General features: G+C 53.4%; 1 protein-coding gene across 3 annotated transcripts in view; it reads left to right on the plus strand.

The window, feature by feature from the left end:
• The window catches only part of DOCK1 (dedicator of cytokinesis 1), a 306,250-nt gene that overhangs the window by 69,269 nt on the left and 213,725 nt on the right, over positions 1-23,256 (plus strand). For all 3 annotated transcript variants that reach the window (XM_056106671.1, XM_056106670.1, XM_056106672.1), the window contains exons 20-23: positions 204-293; positions 596-696; positions 10,298-10,432; positions 17,113-17,221. In XM_056106671.1, coding sequence (XP_055962646.1) covers positions 204-293; positions 596-696; positions 10,298-10,432; positions 17,113-17,221 — 435 coding nt within the window. The remainder of the gene's footprint in view (positions 1-203; positions 294-595; positions 697-10,297; positions 10,433-17,112; positions 17,222-23,256) is intronic.

Raw genomic sequence — 23,256 nt, forward strand, 5'->3', positions numbered from 1 at the left:
CTGTCCCCAGCCGTCAGCCATCCCTGTCCCTCCTCATGTGGACCCCAGACCCCTCCCGTCCCCTGGATCGCGGGGCGGGGGGGGGGGCCCTGTCCAGGCAGGAGGGGGCTGGCGGGACACCAGGTCCCTGTGAGCTGCAGCCCCATTGGGAGGGTCTGAGTGTGGCAGAGACGGGCCCAGTGGCCTGACTGTGGTGCCCACAGTTCCTGCAGGACACGCTGGACGCCCTCTTCAACATCATGATGGAGAACTCGGAGAGCGAGACCTTCGACACGCTGGTGTTCGACGCACTGGTAAGAGCCGCACTCCAGGGTCGGCTCTGGCTGCTTCTGTGGGGGGAAGGGGGGGGGGATTCGAGGGGGGCTAGGGTGATCCTGACTGTAGTTTCGGTTGTGAACCCCGTCAAAGCCGAGGCCCGTGAGCTGGAAGGTTTCCTTCGGTCCCACCTCGCGGGCGATAGCGCCCGGAAGCCCACCTCACTCTCCACTCCCCCAGAGTGGACCGGGGTGCTGGGACACCAGCACCCACCAGCAGCCGGGCCAGGCCTGCCGGGGGGCATTCGAGTTGCTAACCAAAGGGTGGGTCTCTGTCTCAGGTATTTATCATCGGCCTCATTGCAGACAGAAAATTCCAGCATTTCAACCCTGTTCTGGAGACGTACATTAAGAAGCACTTCAGCGCGACGTTGGCCTACATGTAAGTCCTGTATTCTGTGTCTCAGACTTGGAAGTGCATCCTTCCTAGGAGTTTGTCTCTTAGAAGAGTCTTCTCCAGATACTTTGGTCCATGGGGTTCTGTTTTGCCCCTGAGAGCTCTTGAATTTACTGGAATAAGTTTTTTTTTTTTTTAAATTGTTTCCCTCTGAGCAGCCCTAAAAATCTCGTTGAAGGAGATGTGTGACCCTCACCCTGTGATGCCGGCATAAACTGCCAATCTCCCACGCACCTTCTATTGGTCTCCGTGGGCTTCTGTGTCTGTCCAAGCAGGCCGCTGTCCGGGTGGGGTGCGGCCACCTCTGCTCGGTGCTGACCCTGGTGGTCAGCTGGCTTCGTGCCTCGGCCTCTCAGCTTGGCTGCAGCATCAGCCTGGCCGCTGTCCACCCACCATCCCCCCTGAGGTGCTCCCAGGATCTAGGCGAGGTGCTACCCCTCACCTGTGCCTGCCTCACCCATTGCTCTGTGACCCTGACCCCCCATGTGGGGATGAGGACCCGGCACCCTGCCGGCCTCCCACCCTGTCCCCGTGCTCCCCCCCCGCCACTCCATGTTTGGGTGCCTTGATGAGGCTGGTCTGAGCTGCTTTCCCTGAGGCCGTCCGGCCCGAGTCCCGGTGTGCTTTCTCAGTGGCAGCCAGTGTCTGTCCCTTCGCTCTGTCCTCGTCAGCCTCCCCTCCTGGCGTATGTTTTTGGGTGTTGTTATTTGTTTGGGGCCATATCCAGCGTTGCTCAGGGCTGACTCCTGGCTCTGTGCTCAGGGCCCCTCCTGGTGGGCCTTAGACCACCTGCAATGCTGGGGATGGAACCCAGCTTGTACTCATGCATGGCAAGTGCCACGTGCCCTGGACGCCCGGCCCTGCTGGAAGACTTAATCTTTCAGCTACTCACACGGCTGGAGATGGGCTTCTCTCTCCCTTTTTTTTTTCTTTGCTTTTTGGGTCACACTCGGTGACGCTCAGGGGTTTTCTACTGGCTTTGTGCTCAAGAATTACTCCTGCTGGTGCTTGGGGGACCCTGTGGGATGCTGGGAATCGAACCCGTGTCGGCCGCATACAAGGCAAACGCCCTACCTGCTGTACTGTTGCTCCAGCTCCAATGGGCTTCTCTTTATGCATTTAATTTATAGTTACCTGATGACCAATGATGTTGATCACCTACTTATTCTTTATTTGTTGTTTGTGAAATAGAGGTTCAGATCACAATCACGATCACGACCATCCTGTTGTTCGCCGATTGCCTCGAGCAGGCCCCAGTAACATCTCCTTCATCCTAGCCCTGAGATTTTTTTTAAAAAGTGCCATATTCCAGGCTCTTTCAGGGTTAGGAGAATGAGACCCTTCATTGTTACTGGTGTTTGGCATATTGGGGACGCCACGGGGAGTTTGCCAGACTCTGCCGTGTGGGCAGGCTACATTCGGTAGCCTGCCAGTTTGTCCAAATAGGTTCAGATAGCTTTTCCAAATTCAGTTTCATGACTGGACTTCGAATATCGAATTTGTAGATCTAGACCTATAGAGAACATGTTGGTATGCGGCCGTAAGTTGCCAAGTATAAATTTTGAGCCTTTTCCCGTATTCTTTTTCTTAGCTGTGTCTCTTCTCTGGCCACACCTGGCTGTGCTCAGGGTTTGCTTCTTGCTCTGTGCTCAGGGGACACTCCTGGTGGGGCTTGGGGAGACCCCGTGGGGGACCAGTGATCAAACCTGGGTTGGCGGTATGCAAGATGAGTGCTCTGCCCACTGTACTCTCTTTCTGGCCCCACTACTGGTGTCTTTTTTTTTTTTTAATTTTTATTAGTGAAACACCATGAGGTACGGTTGTAGACTTACAAATTTTTGTGCTTGGGTTTCAGTTATATGATGATCAAGTACCCATCCCTCCATACTGGTATCTTTTGAATGAGCAGAAACTGAGTTTCGCCGAAGCCAAGTTTATCATTTTAAAAAACAGATTTTTGTTTCCTGGCTAAAATACCTTGGCGTCAGTCAGAGTCACAGTCACCTGCATTGTTCCTGTGGCAAACACAGGTGCCCTGGGGACAGCGGAAAAGAGTGAAATTTCACTCTCCCTCCTCTCCTGTGTCACTGAAATCCAGAAGGTTCCATCCCTGCACCCAGTTTCTCCCAGCCCTCTGGCCCCGTGCCAGTGGCTTTCTGCTTTCCCCTTTCAGTTCCTGTTGTTCAGAAAGTGCGTTCCCCAGAGTTCTTCGTCTGTTCATGATTCAGCCCCAAAGCAGACCAGGCCACAGGGGCACCTGCTTCCGTCTGTGACGGGCATCTGAAGGGACGTTTGTAGCAAGCGGCCAGGCGGGCACTGACGCCCAGAACTTTATACTGCATTCTCAAGCCGCTGCTGCAGTGCCAGACAGCGAGACAGTGTCACTACGTGCAGCCTGGCCCTGGGTTCTCACTGAACGTTGTCAGATACGTGCAGAACTGTAAGGAACTGGAGTTTGGGTTTTATTTTTTGGCCACGCCACTCTGGTCTTGGGGGCGAATCTGGGCGCTATGCCTGAAGGTCACTGTCAGGAGCCAGGGAGTGGGCTGGAGCCCACTGCATGCAGGTGACCCTGACCCCTCTCCACGCGCCCCCCCACCCATCCGCATTGCAGCCCCCGACCCCTCTCCCCAGTGGCCCCCTGGCCCCGCTCCCTAAGGAATCAATTTTAAGCTGCAAAAGACGCACACTTTATACATGGAATAAGTGAAAGATGATATTCAATGTATATTACCCGCCCCCCCAAATCATCTAATACCCTGGAATAAGTTTAATGAAAAATATAATGGGAAGTTTAATGACAAATGAGCGGCGAGTCCCAGGCACTGAGGGTGTCACTTGTCCTGCTCCTGAATTGAAGGTGTAACACGGTGTTGAGTGCCTGCTTCCCCACGTTAATCTGTAATTTAGAAGACTCGCACGTCAGAGCCTCAGCATTCTTACTTGGGGGTCGGACAGGGCGTGGCCGACTCTTTCAACTCTGACGTAGAAAAGTGACGTGTCTGGAGAAGCCGGAATCACTTTTCAGAAGATCCTGGTTTTCGGACTTTCTCTGGGCTGGAGCGATAGCACAGTGGGGGGAGGCGTTTGCAGTACACACAGCCGACTCAGGTCTGATTCCTCCATCCCTCTCGGAGAGCCCAGCAAGCTACCGAGAGTATCCTGCCCACATGGCAATGCCTGGCAAGCTCTCCGTGGCGTATTCGATATGCCAAACGCAGTAACAACAATTCTCACAATGGAGACGTTACTGGTGCCCGCTCGAGCAAATCGATGAACAACGGGAGGACAGTGCTATAGTGCTACATTGCTGTGCCACCACGGGGCACAGGCGGGGTGTCCTGGCGCAGCTGGGTGGGATGGGAGGAACGGGGGGGAGACTCAATGGAGGAGCAGCTGCATGCTGTGTTGACTTCTGGAACATTCCATCCTCTGGAGTGGAGGCAGTGTTTCGGGCGTGAGGTGGGCGCCCGTGACCTCCCCTGCAGTTCCCTGTGGATTCCTGGTCCTCCTTCCTTGCGGGTGATGCTGGGGGCTGACCCCTGCCCCCTTCCCGCCCAAAGGCTTTCTTCGTGGGGACTGCCTTCATGGACCGAATCTGTCCGGCCCCTCTGCCCGTCCCTGAGGGCAGACAGCCAACAGCCCTCTGCACAGCTGTTGCTGAGGGTGAGGGGGACAAGTGGAGCGGCCTTGGGGCCGATGGTCTCCAGGCTCTCAGCCATGGAGGATGTTTCCGGGTGTGTCGTCATTATCACTAGTGCATGCCCCAAGGCTCGCTGGGCTATCCGGACCTCCTTACTGTATCTTCTTAGTGAGTCTGAATTTCTTAAATGCTTTTTTTTTTTTTGGCTTTTTGGGTCATAGCCGGCAATGCTCGGGGGTGGTTACTCCTGGCTCTGTACTCTGTACTCAGGAATTACTCCTGGTGGTGCTCAGGGGACCTTATGGGATGCTGGGGATCGAACCCGGGTTGGCTGCATGCAAGGCAAACACCCTACCTGCTGTGCTATCGCTCCAGCTCTCTTAAATGCTTTTTTTTTTTTTTTGCTTTTTGGGTCACACCCAGTGATGCTCAGGGGTCATTCCCGACTCTACACTCAGGAATCACTCCTGGCAGTGCTTGGGGGACCTTATGGGATGCCGGGGATCGAACCCAGGTCAGCTGCTTGCAAGGCAAACGCCCTACCCATGTGCTATCGCTCCGGCCCCTTAAATGCTTTTTGACTTTCGAAAAGAACATACCTGTTTATGGTATCTTTGTCTCATTACTATGCTTTTATTATTAAACCTCTCTCATACTTTGAAACTTTGACTAAATCGGTTATTTGATTTTTTCGGTTGAGTTACAGAAAAATTAATTTCCTCTGTTTTTTACAATTAATGTTTTACAAGGACTAAAAATTGACGAATATAATTATTTTGTGAAATATTAATAATTTACAAAAGTATGGGATAATATCAGGTATTTAATATTTTATTTGTACAGAGTATCTTTAATTTTTGACACAGTGTTAAGAAAATTTAAAATTGGGCCCACATGAATAACTTGACTGCATGATTTAAGGAACTGGAAAATGACCAACCAAAGGAGCCCAGAGCAGTCAGGAGAAAGGAAATAACAAAACTTAGAGCAGAAATTAATGAACTGGAATCCAAAAAGAACGATGCAAAAGATCAATGAAACCAAGAGCTGTTTTGTTGAAAAAATAGATAAGATCAATAAACCACTAGCAAGACTCACAGAAAGAGAGAGAGAGAGAGAGAGAGAGAGAGAGAGAGAGAGAGAGAGAGAGAGCCCTAATAAACTTAATCAGAAATGAAAGAGAAGCTGTCACAACAGACACCACAGAAATTCAAAGGATCATCAGAGGTTAATTTGAGAATGTTTATGCCTGGAAAAGAGAGAACCTAGAAAAAATGAATAAAGGTTTGGAGTCCTGTAACCTCCCAAGGCTGAACCAAGATGATTTGGAAACAATAGATTTGTATAATCAAGTGGCAAGCTGCAAAATTGATATGCAAAGCCCATACTTTCCTACATACAAATAATAAATTAGAATAAAGATATATTAAAAAAACAAACAGACCTATTACTATTGAGGAAATTGAAATGGTAACCCAAAGTCTTCCCCAAAACAAAAGCCCAGGCCCAGATGGATTCACTAGTGAGTTCTTTCAAACCTTTAAAGAGGACCTACTGCCAATCCTTTCCAAGCTCTTCCAGGAAACTGAAGAAATAGAGAACACCCCCAAATAGTTTCTAGGGAGCAAACATCAACCTGATACCAAAAGCAGACAGAGACACCGCACAAAAAAAGACTTACAGGGTAATTGAACACAGATGCAAAGATACTCAACAAATGCCAGCAAGGAGAATCAACCATTCACCGAAGAGATCAAAAGATGCTACGTCATGAACAAGTAGGATTTATCCTGGGGACACAAGGATGGTTTAACATGCAAACATGTACAAGTCAATCAACATAAAACATACCGTATCTATAAAATAAAAAAAAATAAAAGTCATATGATCGTACCAGTAAAAGCATTTGGCAAGATCCATCCTGTCTCGTGATAAGAACTCTCAATAAAATGGGAACTGAAGGAACTTTCCACAGCAGAGTCAAAGCCATTTACCACGGTCCCACAGCAAACATTGTACTCAGTGGGGAAGAACTAAAAGCCTTCTCTGTAACATCAGGCGCAACACGGTTGCCCACTCTTCCCACTTTGATTCAGTGTAGTACTGCAAGGACATGGATATTAGGCAACAGAAAGCCATCGAGGACATCCAGATAGGTAAGGAAGTAGTGACGCTCCCACTATTTGCAGATGACCTGATACCGTATTTAGCAAATCCTAGGGGTGGGGGGGGGGGGGTGTCTACAAAAAGGTCCCTAGAAACAATAGATTTATAAGGTGGCAGGCTACAAAATGAATATGCCGCTTCCTGTGACTTCCCTCTGCATAGTGAACGAGAAGGAAGAGATATTAATAGAGAATCCCATTCACAAACGGCCTCAGAAGATCAAACAGTCAGGAGAGACTTAACTCTAGAGGTAGAAGATATGGACAATGAAAACTTCAATACACTACTTCAAGAAACAAAAGAGGACATGAGGAAGTGGAAATAGATCCCCTGCTTATGGATCAGGAGGATAAATATCGTTAAAATGGCAGTACCTGAGTGCTAGGGAAAGGTTGGTCTTGGCTCTGCGGATGGAAGAACTGGGGTAACTTCTAGAAGCTTGGTCAGACCCGAGAGTTGAACCCACAGGAAGGAATCCAGTGCTGCTCACACCTCGAGCTCCTGATCTCCAAAATTATAAATCACAGCTCTTTCATAAACATTTAAAAAAAAAACACTCTCAAAGCATTGTATAGATACAATACAGACCTATAAAGATACCCACATCATTTTTCAAAGAAATAGATCAAATACTCCTGAAACTCATAAGGAACGGTAAACCCCACACAACAGCCGAAGCCATCCTTAGGAAAAGTAAGATCAGAGGCATCCCTTCCCCGATTTGAAACTGTACTACAAAGTATAGTAATTAAAACAGCATGACGATAAAGCTGCTTAATTAAATGCAGTCGTTAAAACAGCATGAATCAAGACAGACCCTCAGATCAGTGGAAGAGAGTTGAATATCCTGAGACAGGCCCTCAGGTATATGATTGGTTAATCTTTCATAAAGGCGCAAAAAATATGATGGTGGAGAAGGAAATCTCTTCAACAAGTGTTGCTAGGAAAACAGGTCAGCTGCAAGCAAAACGGTAACTCCGACCTCTTTCCGAACGCCTGGCACAAAAGTCAAATCAAAATGGATTAAAGCCTTCAATATCAGCCCGAATCCATAAAGTACATAGAGGAAAAAGTAGGTAGAACCCTCCATGACATTAAAGCTAAAGGCATCTTCAAGTATGAAACACCACTCACCAAGCAAGTGGAAGCAGAGATAAACAAATGGGATGGACTGCATCAAATTAAGAAGCTTCTGCACCTCAAAGGAAAAGACGACCAAGATATAAAGATAGCCCAGGGAATGGGAAACATTTACCCAACACTCATCTGATAAGGGGTTACTATCTCAAATATGTAAGGCACTGTTAGAACTTAACGAGAAAAAAAGAAATCCAACCACATCAAAAAATGGGGAAAAGAGATGAACAGAAACTTCCTCGAAAACAAAATACAGTGGCCAAAAGGCACACGAAAAAATGCTCCACATCACTAATCATCAGGGAGATGCAAATCTGAGACCATAATGAGTTCCGTCTCACTCCACAGGGGACTGGCACATATCAAAAAAGAACAAAAACAACCAGTGCTGGTGCAGATGTGGAAAGAAAGGGGCTCTCTCACTCATTGATGGGAATGTTGACTGGTCCAGCCTTTTCGGAACACAATATTGATGTTCCTCAAAAACTAGGAATCGAGCTGTTATCTGACCCAGATCTGAGGATATATCCCGGGGGCCCCAAAACACTGCAGAAAAGCCATCAACACTCCTATGTTCATTGCCGCACTATTCACGATAGCCAGAATCTGGAAACAAGCCAAGTGCCTGAGAGCAGAAGATTGGAAAAGGAAACAAAGGCACAGGTATACAGTGGAATACTATGCAGCCATTAGGAAAAATGAAGTCATGAAATTTGCTTATGCAGGGGTAGACATGGAGAGTATCATACGAGTGAAATGAGTCAGAGGCAGGAGGGATAGACATAGAATCATCACACTCATTTACAGGATATAAAAACATGGAAATAATGTCACTGGCCTCCCGTTGTTCATCGATTTGCTCGAGCGGGCCCAGTAACGTCTCCATTGTGAGGCTTCTTGTTACTGTGTTTGGCATATCGAATACTCTCAGTAGCTTGCCAGACCGGAAACAAGGGCCGGGAGGACCGTCCATGGTGGGAAGCTTGCCGTACGTGGAGGAAATGCACTCAGGACAGAGGAGGGACCACTGTGGCAATGATAGTTGGAAGTGATCTCTCAGAACAAGAACCGAGTACTGAAAGGACGTATGGTGATGCACATGATAACATTTCAGTAACAGCATTGCCAGCCACAGTGCCTTAATAGTTCAGTGGCAGCGTTGCAAACCACGGTGCCTTCAAGAGAAAGTGGGGGCAGGGGAAGACAGACAAGAAAAGTGTCTGCCTTAGAGGCAGGCCGGGGGGTACCCTGGCAGGAGAGAATCTGGGGACACTGGTGGTGGGAAATGTGCCCTGGTGGATGGACAGAGGTTCGAACCTTGGAACTACATCATGAACAACATCGACACTAAATCATGAATAACTTTGTAAACCGTCGACTCGTGGTGATTCAATTAAATTTTTTTCATTAATTTTGATGGACTATATTGTAAGTTTTATAACATTTTTTTTAAATGAAAATGGCTTTTTAAAGGGGCTGTGTTGGGGCTGGAGTGATAGCACAGCAGGGAGGGCGTTTGCCTTGCATGCGGTTGAGCTGGGTTCGATTCCCAGCATCCCATCTCCAAGCACCGCCACGAGTAATTTCAGGAGTAGCCTGACTGAGTATCGCCTGGTGTGACCCAAAAAGGGATTTTATTTTTAAAATTAAAAATAAAAATCAATAAAAAGGTCTTTTATGTTGATGAATTCACTGTTTTCATATCACAGTTTATAAGCGCATAGACCCTTAGAAAAATATAGTCATCCGTGTACTTGTAAAACTAAATGGATTTTTCATAGTCCTATGATGAGGAAATGTGAAAATTATTTTAAAAACATTTCTAAAAATTAAGTATTCGTTTATTATTTTTATAGATGGTATTTATTCTTTTACACAAAGTTCTTCGAAAACTCGCTAAACATGAAATTGTTTCTTATTGGTAAAATTAGTTCCAAAATTTTATTTTGAGTTTAAGAACTCTAGTTTTAGGAAATGACTAAAATGAAGCGAGGTATGGGGGATGATTCCCAATTACCAATACTGTTTTATAAAATGCTTTTTTTTATGGTGCGAAAATACACATATCATAAAATTTAACGTTCTCACCATTTCCAAGTCTAAAACTCAATGTGTCTGTTTAGCACCTCGTAGATTCATGGCGTCCCCATTATCTGGTTCCAGAACATTTTCTGTGTAATGTCTTTTAGCTAAGAATTTTCGCGCCTCTCTGGGACCATAAAGAGAATAACTTCAATTTTGTTATTTAACACTGGCAAAGTGGCGTTTCCTCTGTCCACCTGGCCTCGCTGGGCTGTAACTCAGGACCCCGCCCCAGTCCTGCACAGAGCCTGGGGGAACCGTCAGTGGGTCCGAGCGATCGTGCTTAGAGAAGCATCTCAGACAGGAGGGCTGAGTCCCCGGACCCGGCCGGGGCGTAGTTCCGAGCCGGAGCACTGGCCTGATCGATTGTGCCGGGTTGATTCCGGGCACCCCCAAAGAGGAAACTCCTTCGGTCTCGCTCTGCCTGCAGGGGCTTCGGGGGTCCCTTTGTTCATATGCCTGAGCCCACTAGAAAACAACCCCCGCGCGTGTCTCTGTCCCCGGGGAGGACTGGCGCACAGCGGCGTGTGCAGCGTGGTAACCCGTGTCTCCCCGCAGGAAGCTGACGAAAGTCCTGAGGGACTACGTGGACAACGCCGAGAAGCCGGGCGTCGGCGAGCAGCTGCTCAGAGCCGTGGAGTCGCTGGAGTACATCTTCAAGTTCATCGTGCGCTCCCGCGTCCTCTTCAACCAGTATGCCTCCCGCCGCCCTCCCCCCTCCCCGCCTCTCCCCACTCCCCTCCCTCCTGGCTCCCAGAGTCCACGCAGCCCTGGTGACGGGGTGCCCCGTGCAGCCTGCGGCCCCTGCTCTCCAGTATGAAAATTGTGTGTGCATGTGTGTGTGCGTGTGTGCATGTGTGTGTGTGCATATGTGTGCATGTGTGCATGTGTGTGCATGTGTGTGCATGCATGTGTGTGCATGTGTGTATTTGTGTGTGCATGTGTGTGTGTGCGTGCATGTGTGCGAACAGGGTGTTCTCCAGTTCTCTACAGCATGTCCGTATAGGAAAACACAGAAATAAAGTCCGTCCTAAGAACTAGTGTAAAAGTAAATATAAGCTCTTCTCTTAAAGACCCAGTGCAGCTAGGACAAACAGGCATCTCAGGCACTGCACATGGTCCTCAAGCACTGCCTCAAGTGATCCCTGAGCACAGAGCTAGGAGTGATCTCTGGGCACAGAGTCAAGAGTGAACCCTGAGCACAGAGCCGGGAGTCAGCCCTGAGCACAGAGCCAGGAGCCAGCCCTGAGGACAGAGCCAGGAGTCAGCCCTGAGCACAGAGCCGGGAGTCAGCCCTGAGCACAGAGCCGGTAGTGAGCCCTGAGCGCAGAGCCAGGAGTGATTCCTGAGCACAGAGCCAGGAGTGAGTCTTGAGCACAGGGCCAGGAGTGAGCCCTGAGCACAGAGCCAGGAGCCAGCCCTGAGCACAGAGCTGGGAGTCAGCCCTGAGCGCAGAGCCGGGAGTGAGTCCTGAGCACAGAGCCAGGAGCCAGCCCTGAGCACAGAGCCGAGAGTCAGCCCTGAGCACAGAGCCGGGAGTGAGCCCTGAGCACAGAGCCAGGAGCCAGCCCTGAGCACAGAACCAGGAGCCAGCCCTGAGCACAGAGCCAGGAGTGATTCCTGAGCACAGAGCCGAGAGTGAGCCCTGAGCACAGAGCCGGGAGCCAGCCCTGAGCACAGAGCTAGGAGTGATCTCTGAGCACAGAGCTAGGAGTGATCTCTGAGCACAGAGCCAGGAGTGAGCCCTGAGCACAGAGCCAGGAGTGAGCCCTGAGCACAGAGCCGGGAGCCAGCCCTGAGCACAGAGCCAGGAGTGAGTCCTGAGCACAGAACCGGGAATGAGCCTGGAGCACAGAGCCGGGAGCCAGCCCTGAGCACAGAGCCGGGAGTGAGCCCTGAGCACAGAGCCGGGAGTGAGCCCTGAGCACAGAGCCAGGAGTCAGCCCTGAGCACAGAGCCGGGAGTGAGCCCTGAGCACAGAGCCGGGAGTCAGCCCTGAGCACAGAGCCGAGAGTCAGCCCTGAGCACAGAGCCGGGAGTGATTCCTGAGCACAGAGCCGGGAGTGAGCCCTGAGCGCAGAGCCAGGAGTGATTCCTGAGCACAGAGCTAGGAGTGATCTCTGAGCACAGAGCCAGGAGTGAGTCTTGAGCACAGGGCCGGGAGTGAGCCCTGAGCACAGAGCCAGGAGCCAGCCCTGAGCACAGAGCTGGGAGTCAGCCCTGAGCGCAGAGCCGGGAGTGAGTCCTGAGCACAGAGCCAGGAGCCAGCCCTGAGCACAGAGCCGAGAGTCAGCCCTGAGCACAGAGCCGGGAGTGAGCCCTGAGCACAGAGCCAGGAGCCAGCCCTGAGCACAGAACCAGGAGCCAGCCCTGAGCACAGAGCCAGGAGTGATTCCTGAGCACAGAGCCGGGAGTCAGCCCTGAGCACAGAGCCGGGAGCCAGCCCTGAGCACAGAGCTAGGAGTGATCTCTGAGCACAGAGCCAGGAGTGAGTCTTGAGCACAGGGCCGGGAGTGAGCCCTGAGCACAGAGCCAGGAGCCAGCCCTGAGCACAGAGCTGGGAGTCAGCCCTGAGCGCAGAGCCAGGAGTGATTCCTGAGCACAGAGCTAGGAGTGATCTCTGAGCACAGAGCCAGGAGTGAGTCTTGAGCACAGGGCCGGGAGTGAGCCCTGAGCACAGAGCCAGGAGCCAGCCCTGAGCACAGAGCTGGGAGTCAGCCCTGAGCGCAGAGCCGGGAGTGAGTCCTGAGCACAGAGCCAGGAGCCAGCCCTGAGCACAGAGCCGAGAGTCAGCCCTGAGCACAGAGCCGGGAGTGAGCCCTGAGCACAGAGCCAGGAGCCAGCCCTGAGCACAGAACCAGGAGCCAGCCCTGAGCACAGAGCCAGGAGTGATTCCTGAGCACAGAGCCGGGAGTCAGCCCTGAGCACAGAGCCGGGAGCCAGCCCTGAGCACAGAGCTAGGAGTGATCTCTGAGCACAGAGCTAGGAGTGATCTCTGAGCACAGAGCCAGGAGTGAGTCCTGAGCACAGAACCGGGAATGAGCCCGGAGCACAGAGCCGGGAGTCAGCCCTGATCACAGTTGGATGTGGCCCCAAATCAAAACAAAGCAGAAAGCAGAAGTCACAGCCCGGAGAATCTCGTGCAGCTGAGTGGCTCGCCCGGTCGGGTCTTCCCCTCCCCCCCTCCCCGTTCCTTCAACTGGAATAATGATTTCTTTGGCGAGAACCGCCCAGACACGAGGACGTTCCCCGCGGAGGGACGCGCTGGTTCTCACTTGGCGATGCAGCCCACTGACTCTCGGATTGCGAATCGATCTTGAGCTCGAGGGTGGGTCGGGGTGTTTGTGCCTGTTGTTTTATAGAGGCTTCGTTTTCCGTTCTGCCTGTGAACAGAAGTGCTAAAAGGCGGCAGCTTTCCTGGCCGTCATCTTCCTGTGCCTGAGGAGTGGGCAAGGGGCGGACGGGTCCTGGGGGTCGTCGATGGTGACCGCCGCTGTGTTGGTTCTTGTGACGGAACGATCTTGCTGCATCTTTGCGAAGCAGCTTGAAGAAGCAGCAGGCTTCCCGCCCACCCCAGACGTGCAGAACGTTTTCCCCTCAGCACGTCTCGTCTCGGCAGCCTAGAAACGGGTCCAGAGGCAGGGGTGAGGGGAGGAGGGGGTGCCTGCCACGCTGCCCGGCTCGGGGTGTCTGGGCAGGTCCAGGAAGCAGAAGCTGAACGGCAGACACCCCTGCTGTGGCCCTTCGGAGGCAATTAGGACATTCCCGGTCCTGGCTCCTGGGATCAAGCCGCCGTGGGTCACCAGTAGCTTGTTAACGGGACTGTCGTTCACGCCGTTTCCTGGCCGTGGAAAGAGAGAGAGCAGATGTCACGCTCCGCAGTGAATTCTCAGGCCTGTGAGTGGAACCAGGGGTGGTCGTTGGGATTGTTCATCTGGTTGTCTCAGGCTGTTCCCCCAGCCTGGTCGCCCTACTCGGGGGGGTGGGGGGATCAAACAGAAGACTCTATCTGGGTCTCTATCTGGGTTCTATTATTTTGTGACCACACCTGATGGTGCTCAGGGCGTACTCCAGGTTCTGTGCTCAGGGATCACTTCTGGCGATGTTCAGGGCTTACTCCAGGTTCTGTGCTCAGGGATCACTCCTGGCAGTGCTCAGGGCTTACTCCAGGTTCTGTGCTCAGGGATCACTCCTGGCAGTGCTCAGGGCTTACTCCAGGTTCTGTGCTCAGGGATCACTCCTGGCAGTGCTCAGGGCTTACTCCAGGTTCTGTGCTCATAGATCACTTCTGGCGATGTTCAGGGCTTACTCCAGGTTCTGTGCTCAGGAATCACTCCTGGCAGTGCTCAGGGCTTACTCCAGGTTCTGTGCTCAGGGATCACTCCTGGCAGTGCTCAGGGCTTACTCCAGGTTCTGTGCTCGGGGATCACTCCTGGCAGTGCTCTGGAGGCCATATGCAGTGTCTGGGATCCAGCTGGGGCTAGTGGCATGCAAGGAAAGTGCCCTGACCCCGGCCCTTCCTCTCTGGCCCCTCTTCCTGGTTAGTTTGAGGAAACATGGAGGAGGGATTCTGGTGTCCCCGGCAGCCCTGGGTGGCAGGAGGATGCTGTGATGTACTGACTGTGTTCTCTGTTCCAAACATGCTGAGGCACAGCAGAGCAACTGCAATTACATGTTCACCATCAGGGATTCTTGGTGGAATTGAAAATATAAATAAAATCTCCTTAACGGTAGCGCCCAGAATCTGGAACTCTGTTTTTGGGGCTCGCACTCAGAGCAGGGAGTCCCTCCCTAATCCGTATGAAAAGCGTCCCTTTCTCGTTGGTCAGTGTTCGCACGTTGAGCGGTGTTGAGCAGTGTGTCGTATTGATGATAGCTGTGTTTTCATTTCTGAGTGCCTGGAGATCCTGTTTCCTGTCTAGCTTGCTTAGTCGTTAGGTAATAAAGAAATAAACAGGGCAGCTCTCTGCGTTTTCTCTCTTGCCTGCTTGGGTGATGGTTTCCCCTCCTGGTTTGAATTCTCCCCGTTCTCTGCGCCGGTTCCTCTTGTGCTGTTTTCCCTCCCGGCCCTTGTCTGTTGTTGCCATGGTTCCGATCAACAGGGTCACACTCCTGGATGTGGTGCCCAGTGGGGGACACGTTTAGCTGCTGTTGGCTGGGGCGGCTTCTGTGCTGGGGCTCCCACATCCTCAGCGGTGGTGCTGGGTGGGGGGGGGGTTGCACGCTTTAGTTGTGTGCATGGAGCTCACCCCGGTTCTGTGGCCAGGGGTCCCAGACAGTCGGACAGTCAGACGTTCCTCAGAGGCTGCTCGATAACGGGGCGTCCGTGGGGGTTCAGCCGTGGCCTTGGGCTGTGAGGGCAGCGCTTTGGAAGGAAGGTCAACCCTGGGTGTCTTGGTGCCCCCCCAGCTATCTTTCCTGTGGGCTGTGTGGCATCACTCCGTGGAGAGAGGAATGCTTTGCTCACACTGTATCTTTGGAATTTCTTGAGTCCCAGATTGCCGTTTCTAATTCACCTCGGAAATTCCACATCCACGGTTGAGTCTAAGACCGTTTTCCCGCTGAATTTACTTGGTTCCAGACCTCACTTCTCCGTGCGGGGCATCTCTGTGTCCCATTCCTTCACTCCCTCTCTTCCATGTTGTTTCTGCCTCCGGGTCTTCCGTATTTCACTCGCCTCATCTTCCTTCTCACTGATCCCATCTTCCGCTGTGTCTAACGCCCGTGTCTCCCATGTGACGAAGTCCCCATTTTAGGTCACACTCCTTAACGTTAGAACTTAATTTAGGTGCGTCTCTCTGCTACCATCTTCTGTCTTTTCCTTCTTCCCCATTCCCCCGTTCTCCTGATTTCTGTCTACGTTCTCCCTCTCCTCCTGCTATAAGGTAGATCACAGTTTATTCGTCCCTCCCGGCCGGCTGGCGGGTCCCGTGGCTGCCTGTGCAGCCGCCACCGTGGCCTTCTAAGGTTTTCTGCCCACCCAGACCCCGCCCACCCCAAGCCCTGCATTGGTGACTCTGGAGTGACTGCGCTGCTCACCCAGGGCACCAGCTCCTGGCGGGCACCCCGCCGCCTTCCCCTCTCGTAGGGCTGGGGGCGCCCAGCTCCTGGGGCCTTCCCGAGTGAGCCGCTCACCGCCACCGTTGGCCTCTCTGCCCTGCTTCTTAGTGCTCTGGGGTTTTCAGCCCGGTGTTTTCCCCGAGGCCGCAGTCTTGAGCGCTTTCTCCCTCAGCCGGTAGGAGCTGGACTGGCTCTTCTGAGCGTCTTCATTTCAGTTCTTAGCCCTGTAGACCACCAGGCCTCCTTGGAGTTGGGAGTCGCCACTGGGTTGAGGGGGAGCACGGGGGAGCCCGGTCCCGTCTGTGCAGCTGTGGCTCCTTCATTTCCTCTCGGCTGGCCCGACCAGGTCACCCTTCACCCACCGGCCTCTCCAGCGTCACGTGCCCATTTTAGGCAGAATTTGTTGTTTCATAGCAGAACTCATTTAAGTGTAAGACTACCTCTGGGGTAATTAATTATCGCTTAGTTTATAAATTTTTTTCATTGTACACAGTTTTCAGGTAGGGTATGCTTTTAATTAGGCAGAAAACGAGTCTATATTAATAAAACATCTAAGATGCAACATTTTCGTATGCAAATGCACGGCTTTTTAGTAAGACAGCAACTTGAAGAAGCTGCTAATAAATAATGTATACCGGAAACTTATGTGCAATTAGCAAAATTTATTTGCATACGTGTGACCGATGCACAACTTCTTCACTGTTCATATATCACGTCCCACCTTTTGAAAGTTTTCTCTTACCACCAATTCTGTGATGCGTGAGTTTGTGTGGTGTCATTTCTGTGAAATAAAGTCATTTTGAGTTTACCATTAGAATGCCATTTCCGAATGGTTATAAGATTGTGTTAAATTTAGGCAATTAAGTATCTTTGTGATTGCCAATTATGTGAGATTATGGGTTTATAAAACACTCCCAGGAAAAACACCAAAATATTAATAGTGTTATAGGGGGACGGGAAATAAAAGCTAAGTATCTCCCTCCTCTCTCCTCTCTCTCTCTCTCTCTCTCTCTCTCTCTCTCTCTCTCCCTTTCTTCCCTTTCCTCCCCCTTCCCTCTCTTTTTCCTTTATTTTCCAGTCTCAGAAGATCTTTTATTTATCTATTTATGTAATGTGTTTTCATATTTATCAATATTAAAATATTTATGAAATATGGCACGACGGACGGCTTGATTGCTAAGTCCGCTGCTCTTTGGCTGTGAAGCTCCCCCGGCTGAGCCGTCTGGGCTGCCCTGACTGTCCCCCGCCCGCCCCCCACGGCCCCCACGACCCTCCCGCCGCCCTGGGGCAACCGAGTGCGCTGTCGTCCGCAGGTTGTACGAGAACAAAGGCGAGGCCGACTTCGTGGAATCCCTACTGCAGCTGTTCCGGTCCATCAACACCATGATGAGCAGCGCCTCGGACCAGACCCTGCGGGTGAAGGTAGGACCCCCGGGGGCCACGGTTTCAGGGGCTGGACCTCAGCCCAGGCCCCGCCCACCCCAGGCCCCGCCCACCCAGGCCCCGCCCACCCTAAGCCCTGCCCAGCCCTCTGGCTTCTGGGGGGCAGGACTGTGGGGAGTGCTGACCCGCCCTGGAGTGACCCGGCCCCAGGCTGGCAGGAAGACGATTTTCCTTCCCCTTTAAGCCCCCTGGGTCTCTCTGCGCCTGCTGCAGCCTCTGGGCGGCTGACCTCAGGGACCCCATCGGGAGGGTCTCTGCCCAGCTGAGCGGGGGCACCACTGGTGGCTTGTGGGTGCTCAGACATGGGTCAGACCTCAATGGGACGAAGCTTGGGGTGTTCCCTTTACCCTGTCCGTGAGGCCGGGGATCCTGTTCTCTTTCCTGTGCCCAGGGGGCTGCCCCTTGCCAGGGGAGCAGGGTCCTGATTTCTCCAGAGGGGCTCTTGTGCTTCAGGGCGTGTTCCCGAGGGGCCTGCAGGTGGCCCTGGGGGCCACCCACTTCCCAGAGGGGCCTTTCTGGTGGTGGCTGCTTCCTGTTCCACCCTCCCTACTCTTCCCGTGCTCTCGTGGGTTGGGCTCCAGATCGCAGCTGTCGGGTTCGGGTACTGCCTGGGAGTGGGTGGGAACAGAGACTGGAACAGCCAAGCGTGGCAGCACCACAGGAACTGGAGCCTTGGCCTCTCACTCCTCTCCCCTGAGACGAGGCTCCGGGATCCCTGAGTGTCAGGCGTGATGTTTCCGTGGCTGCCGTGGGGACCAGGTGTCTTTGCTGCCCATCTCGACATTGGTGATGATCCTGGTGACTGGTGTCACTTAGGCTCCCGAAGTGTCTCTGGCTGCAATCAGCGACATATTCTGTTCCTTTCCCTCAGGTTTGATTTAGAACCCCAGTGTACCGAGTCAGAGGCTGGAGCCCCTGGCGCAACTGGGGGCCGTGTGCTCATCCCCGCCTGCGGGTCCCCAGCTCTGCACCGGGGACACCCCGGGGGGCTTGCTCAGCAGGCCTGGGTGTGTTCTGGGTCGGGTGACCTGGTGTGGGGGGTCCACCCCAGGCGGACACGTCCCTAGCCTACAGGTGGATTAAGCCCTCCCGAAAACCAGGCGCCCCCTTGAGTGGCATCCACTCCACCTCATCTCTCCCTCGGACACCTGTCTCCGTGCTGACACCGCCATCCACACAGCCCGTGCTTTTGTGCGCTTGTTACTCCTCCTTCCTTTGAACGCATCCCTGGGGGCGTCTCTTCTCCAAGGAGGCTGGTCCAGTGGAATCGAGGCCCCACTCACTTCTGGCCTCCCACTGAGCGATTGCTTCCCCCCATCCCCCCCCCCCCCCCAGCCCCACAAGCCCTGCTTCCAGACGAGCCACGTGACAGGACTGGACATAGCTCAGAGCAGAAGTCGGGGTGGACACACAGCCGGGGTGTGTTGGCTGGTTGAGCCAGTGAATCACCTGGGTGGAGAGGAAATGGGCGCCAGCCCCTCATCCGTGGGCTCAGGCTGGAGTGAGACTGTCAACGTCAGCCATCCTGGGAGGGTGTCCCAGTGTCCCCTCACATCTGACCGGGCCTTCCAGGCCTTGGGCCCCTCTGGCAGGGGCGGGTGCTGTCCTGTCGGGGGGGCTGCAGGTGAGGGGTGTGAATCTGGGCGTGGAGGTGATTCCAGTAGTTCTCTCTGGGATTGGCTTCAGTCGGGCTGGTGGTCAGAGCTGGTCCCTGCTGGCCCATGGTAGGACCAACTTTGGCTGGCCCTGGGTGGGTTGGTCAGCCCTTTATGCTGACACTCTGCCAGTGAAGCGTCCACGACTCCTGTCCCAGAAGTAATGCAGAATTGACGCCAGTCCCGACCTGTGGGGGCCTTGTGAGCTTTTCTGCTGTCCCTGCTCTCTCTGGCCAGTGGCCCCGAGTCCGCAAAGGCCCCCACAGTCTCTCAGGCCCATCATAGCGTCCGCCACAGAGGGCTTGGCCCGAGCCTGGGTGCTGGGGTCTCTCTGGCCTCTGTGAATGCAGAGCCGTCGACTGTTCTCTCTGCCTGGCCTAGGCTCTTGCCCTCTGGGCAGGGAGTAATTCCAAACCTCAGTTGGCTAGACTCATGGTCTGAAGGGTCTCTACCCATTGTTGTTGCCCAAAGTTTAGCAATAGTAAAACAATGTTGCAGTGTGCTGGAGAATTGTAACAGTTGCATAGTGTTGCTGAAATGCAACTATGTCACAGAAAATGCAACAGTCGCTCCGGTTAGAGAACCACGTACAGAAATGCAACAGTTGCCTGGTGCCCTGAAACTGGACAGTGCACGGTGCTGATGCCCTGAAATGGGACAGTGGTCAGTGACGTTTTACCCCTTTGGAGACAGTGACCAGCCTAAGTTCCGCCTCCTGGCATGGAGGATGCAGAATTCCAGGGTCCTCACCTCTTCCTGGTAGATTGCATGTTTTTGAAAGGATACCCAGGAGCCTGGAAACGCCCTTCTCCCCCAGGTGTTGGGGGAAATGCCCTTATCGCAGTCCCCAGGTTCTGCCCCCCCCCCCCCCCCCAGCCATGCCCTCCACTTCCTACCCTGCCACTCCCCTGCAGGTCAGGGTTTAGTCTGGGCCCCTCCTTCCCAGCCCCCTCCCTTGACCTGGGCTGAGTAACTTGCTGAGTGGCCGGCGTGTCCTTCCCCTCATGCCAGGCAGGCCACAGCATTGGCACCGTGCATCCTTGCACAGAGCCACGCCTGCAGCTGGCCCTGCCCGAGGTCTTAGGCTACTCCCCGCTGGCATCAGTAGGACCCTGGAGTGGCTGGTCCCCGGGCCTCTTTCTGCAGCGTTCCTGCCTGGGCCTCCTGGAGTTGGGTGCGCTGTTTACTTTGAAAAGCATTAAGAGGGGCTGGAGTGATAGCACAGAGGGTAGGGCGTTTGCCCTGCATGCAGCCGACCCAGGTTCAATTCCCAGCATCCCATATGGTCCCTCGAGCACTTCCAGGAGTAATTGCTGAGTGCAGAGCCTGAAGTAACCCCTGAGCATCGCTGGGTGTGACCCAAAAAGAAAAATAAAGATTAAAAAAAAAAAAAGAAAAGCAGTAACATAACAAACAAAAAGAAATGCGTTAACATTTGGACTTTTGGAAAAAAGTCAGACTGCCTTGAGTGATTTTAAATTTTGATTTTGTTTGGGGGCGACCCAGCTGTGCTCAGGGATCTCTCCTGGGGGGCTGGGTGGGGAAGAGGGCTTTTGAGTTCATCCTGTTCCCACTGGGCTTGAGTGGCTTATGTGTTTGGGTCTCACTGCCATGACCTGTGGTGTGGAGCCCCCTCTGGGAGAGGCTCTGAGTGAGACCCAGGCTGACCACCCGGCACCTAGCAGAGGCCCGGCTAGTCCCAAGACTCCGGGCTCACCCCCTTTCTTCCCTCTCCCAGTGATTTGTTTTCTGGTTTGCATTTGGACCTTGCGGACACTTTGGAAGAGACCCCTTTGTGGCTTAACAGCCTCATAGCTGTTGTGAGCGGGGCTGGGGCCAGCCTGCGATCCCCCCCCCCACGTCTTCCTGTCCGCTCCATGTGCGTCCCAGGCCCTCCTGAGTCGGGCTTGTCTCCCCAGCCCACGCCAGGGTGTTCCATGTGGGCGCTGCTCTCTGCTTGCCTTAAATCTTCCTTTGAAATGTTCCTGGTCGGCATCTGCAGATCGAGTGTAAGTGCAAAACTGACACCATGACAGGCAGCAGAAACGAGAAAAAACAGGTAGGCCTCAGGTTCAGTTTTTTTTTTTTCCTTTTTGGGTCACACTCGGTGATGCACAGGGGTTACTCCTGGCTCTGCGCTCAGAAATCACTCCTGGCAGTCCTCAGGGGACCATATGGGATGCTGGGAATCGAACCTGGGTTGGCTGCGTGCAAGGCAAACGCCCTACCCGCTGTGCTATCGCTCCAGCCCCACGTTCAGTTTTCTGAACTGAAACAGATTCCGTTTCCCAGCAGTGGTACTTTGAACCCTATAGAAACCGCTTGTGATTCGGAGTCAGGGACCTGGTCAAGACTCCACTGTGTTGGATAAGCCCTGGACCCTAGCTCGAGCTAGCAATAACGTTTCTTTGCTGTTGCATTATCGTGTGTGGACTTTATCTCTTCAAAGCTGGAGATCTGGAATTAGGACCCGACACGAGCATCGTGTTGGGGAGTTCGCGTTCCTTCCGTCAGGCATGTGTCATCTGCTGGCCGCTCACATTGCAGAGGACGGGCTGATGGTCTCTGAAGGACATTTCATCCTCATTATTGATTATGGGGCCGTGATGGGTCCTTCCTTGTGTCTGGCTCCAGGTGTGGGCGAGTCTGTTCTGTCATGGCCTTTTGCATTGAGCACATGGAGCCCGAGACCCTCATCTTCCTCCTGCTCGAGTTTCTGTGCAGTCCCCACCGCGACCTGCCTTCATCTGCCCAACCCTGGGCCCCTGCTCCAGAGGCCTGGGGGGAAACAGAGCCACGTCCAGCCCGGGTGTGGGGCGCCCCCCGTCGGTAGGTAATGAAACCGAGTGGAATAATTGGAATTCCTTCTAGTGGATATGATTATAAATGATTTCCCTGTGTACTTATAGAAAGCGCTAACTGGGAGCTGATTAGTGAGTTCCGTTTTCTGCTTTCCTGAGGTGATTTCTCCGTCCCCCTAAGCTTGAGGTACAGAGAAGAAAAGGCAGAACCCGCTAAGCGGTCCTTGAGATCGCTCTGAAGTGACTCGGAGGCTCAAATTCGAGCATGGGGCTGCCCTGTCCTTAGCGCAGGCACCCTGCAGCCCTGCTGACCCGGCAGGCAGCCCCTGGCACTGACCCTCCCACGGGTACATCAGTGATGGGTCTTGTGTGTCGGACTGGAAGATCCGACTTCCCTCTGCTCTGGTTTCACCCGTGTACACTAATCTCGGCTTTGCTTCAGGGCCGCTTGGAAAGTCCTCACAGGCCCCAGGGTCCGAGTGGCCTCGGGTCAGCCCTGGGCCTCCTGCGGGTGAGGCTGAGCCCAGCCTTCGTCCTGATATGTCTGGATCTTTCTGAATCCCATCACTTCTGTGGGAAACCGAGGGTGTGGTCTGCTCCATACCTCCGCGGCCGTCCTCCTTCTCAGCACACCATGGGGTTCCATTAGTCACATCCGTTACAATTTCTATCAGTTGCTACTGCTGCATCCCTGCATTCATCCCTTCTTTCATCATTGCTTCTGTGCGGTTGTCGGGAAGGGAAACCAGGACCGTGAGCCCAGAACCCCGTGGGTAAAGGACCCCATGAGCCCAGGACCCCCCTGAGCCCAAGATCCCGTGAACCCAAGACCCCCTGAGCCCAGGACCCCGTGAGCCCAGGACCCCACGAGCCCAGGACCCCCTAATCCCAGGACCCCCTAAGCCCAGGACCCCCTGAGCCCAGGACCCCCTAAGCCCAGAATCCCCTGAGCCAAGGACCCCCTGAGCCCAGGATCCCCTGAGCCCAGGATCCCACGAACCCAGGACCCCCTGAGCCCAGGACCCCATGGAGCTGTTTGCGTGTCAATGGTTCCCATCACCCTGCTATTGTTTGGGGACCTGCGGTCATACCCGGTGGTGCTCGGTCGACCATCTGGCGCCGGGATTGAACTGGGGTTGGCCACATGTGAGATGCGTGTGTAAGCCCCTGGATGTAGGTCTACCCCAAAGTATGTATCTTCGACGTGGTCATTTTCCAGTTCCTCCTGTGAGGAAGCGGGGACTCCTGGGGGAGGGAGAGCAGGGGGCAAGGGCCTGTGCCCGCCGCTGACCTGGGTTCCTCTAGCACCACGTGGGCTGCCCTGCAGGAGTGATTCCCACCAGGAGTGATTCCCGAGCACAGAGCCGGCACTGAGCACTGTGGGTGAGGCCCAGAAACCATCAAAGAAGAAAGGGAGAGGGCAATTGGGGAAAAGAAGGAGAAAGTCTTTCTTACATCAGGAGATGCATCACGGGCAGAGGGGCAGTTCCATCCAGCTGAGCTGGTAAGAGGGGAGGGGGCAGGAGGCATGCCTGGTGGATTCCAGAAGGTTCTAGAA

The sequence above is a fragment of the Sorex fumeus genome, unplaced genomic scaffold (genome assembly GCF_029834395.1).
Source record: "Sorex fumeus unplaced genomic scaffold, SorFum_2.1 ptg000142l, whole genome shotgun sequence".
In the NCBI taxonomy this organism is placed as follows: domain Eukaryota; kingdom Metazoa; phylum Chordata; class Mammalia; order Eulipotyphla; family Soricidae; genus Sorex; species Sorex fumeus.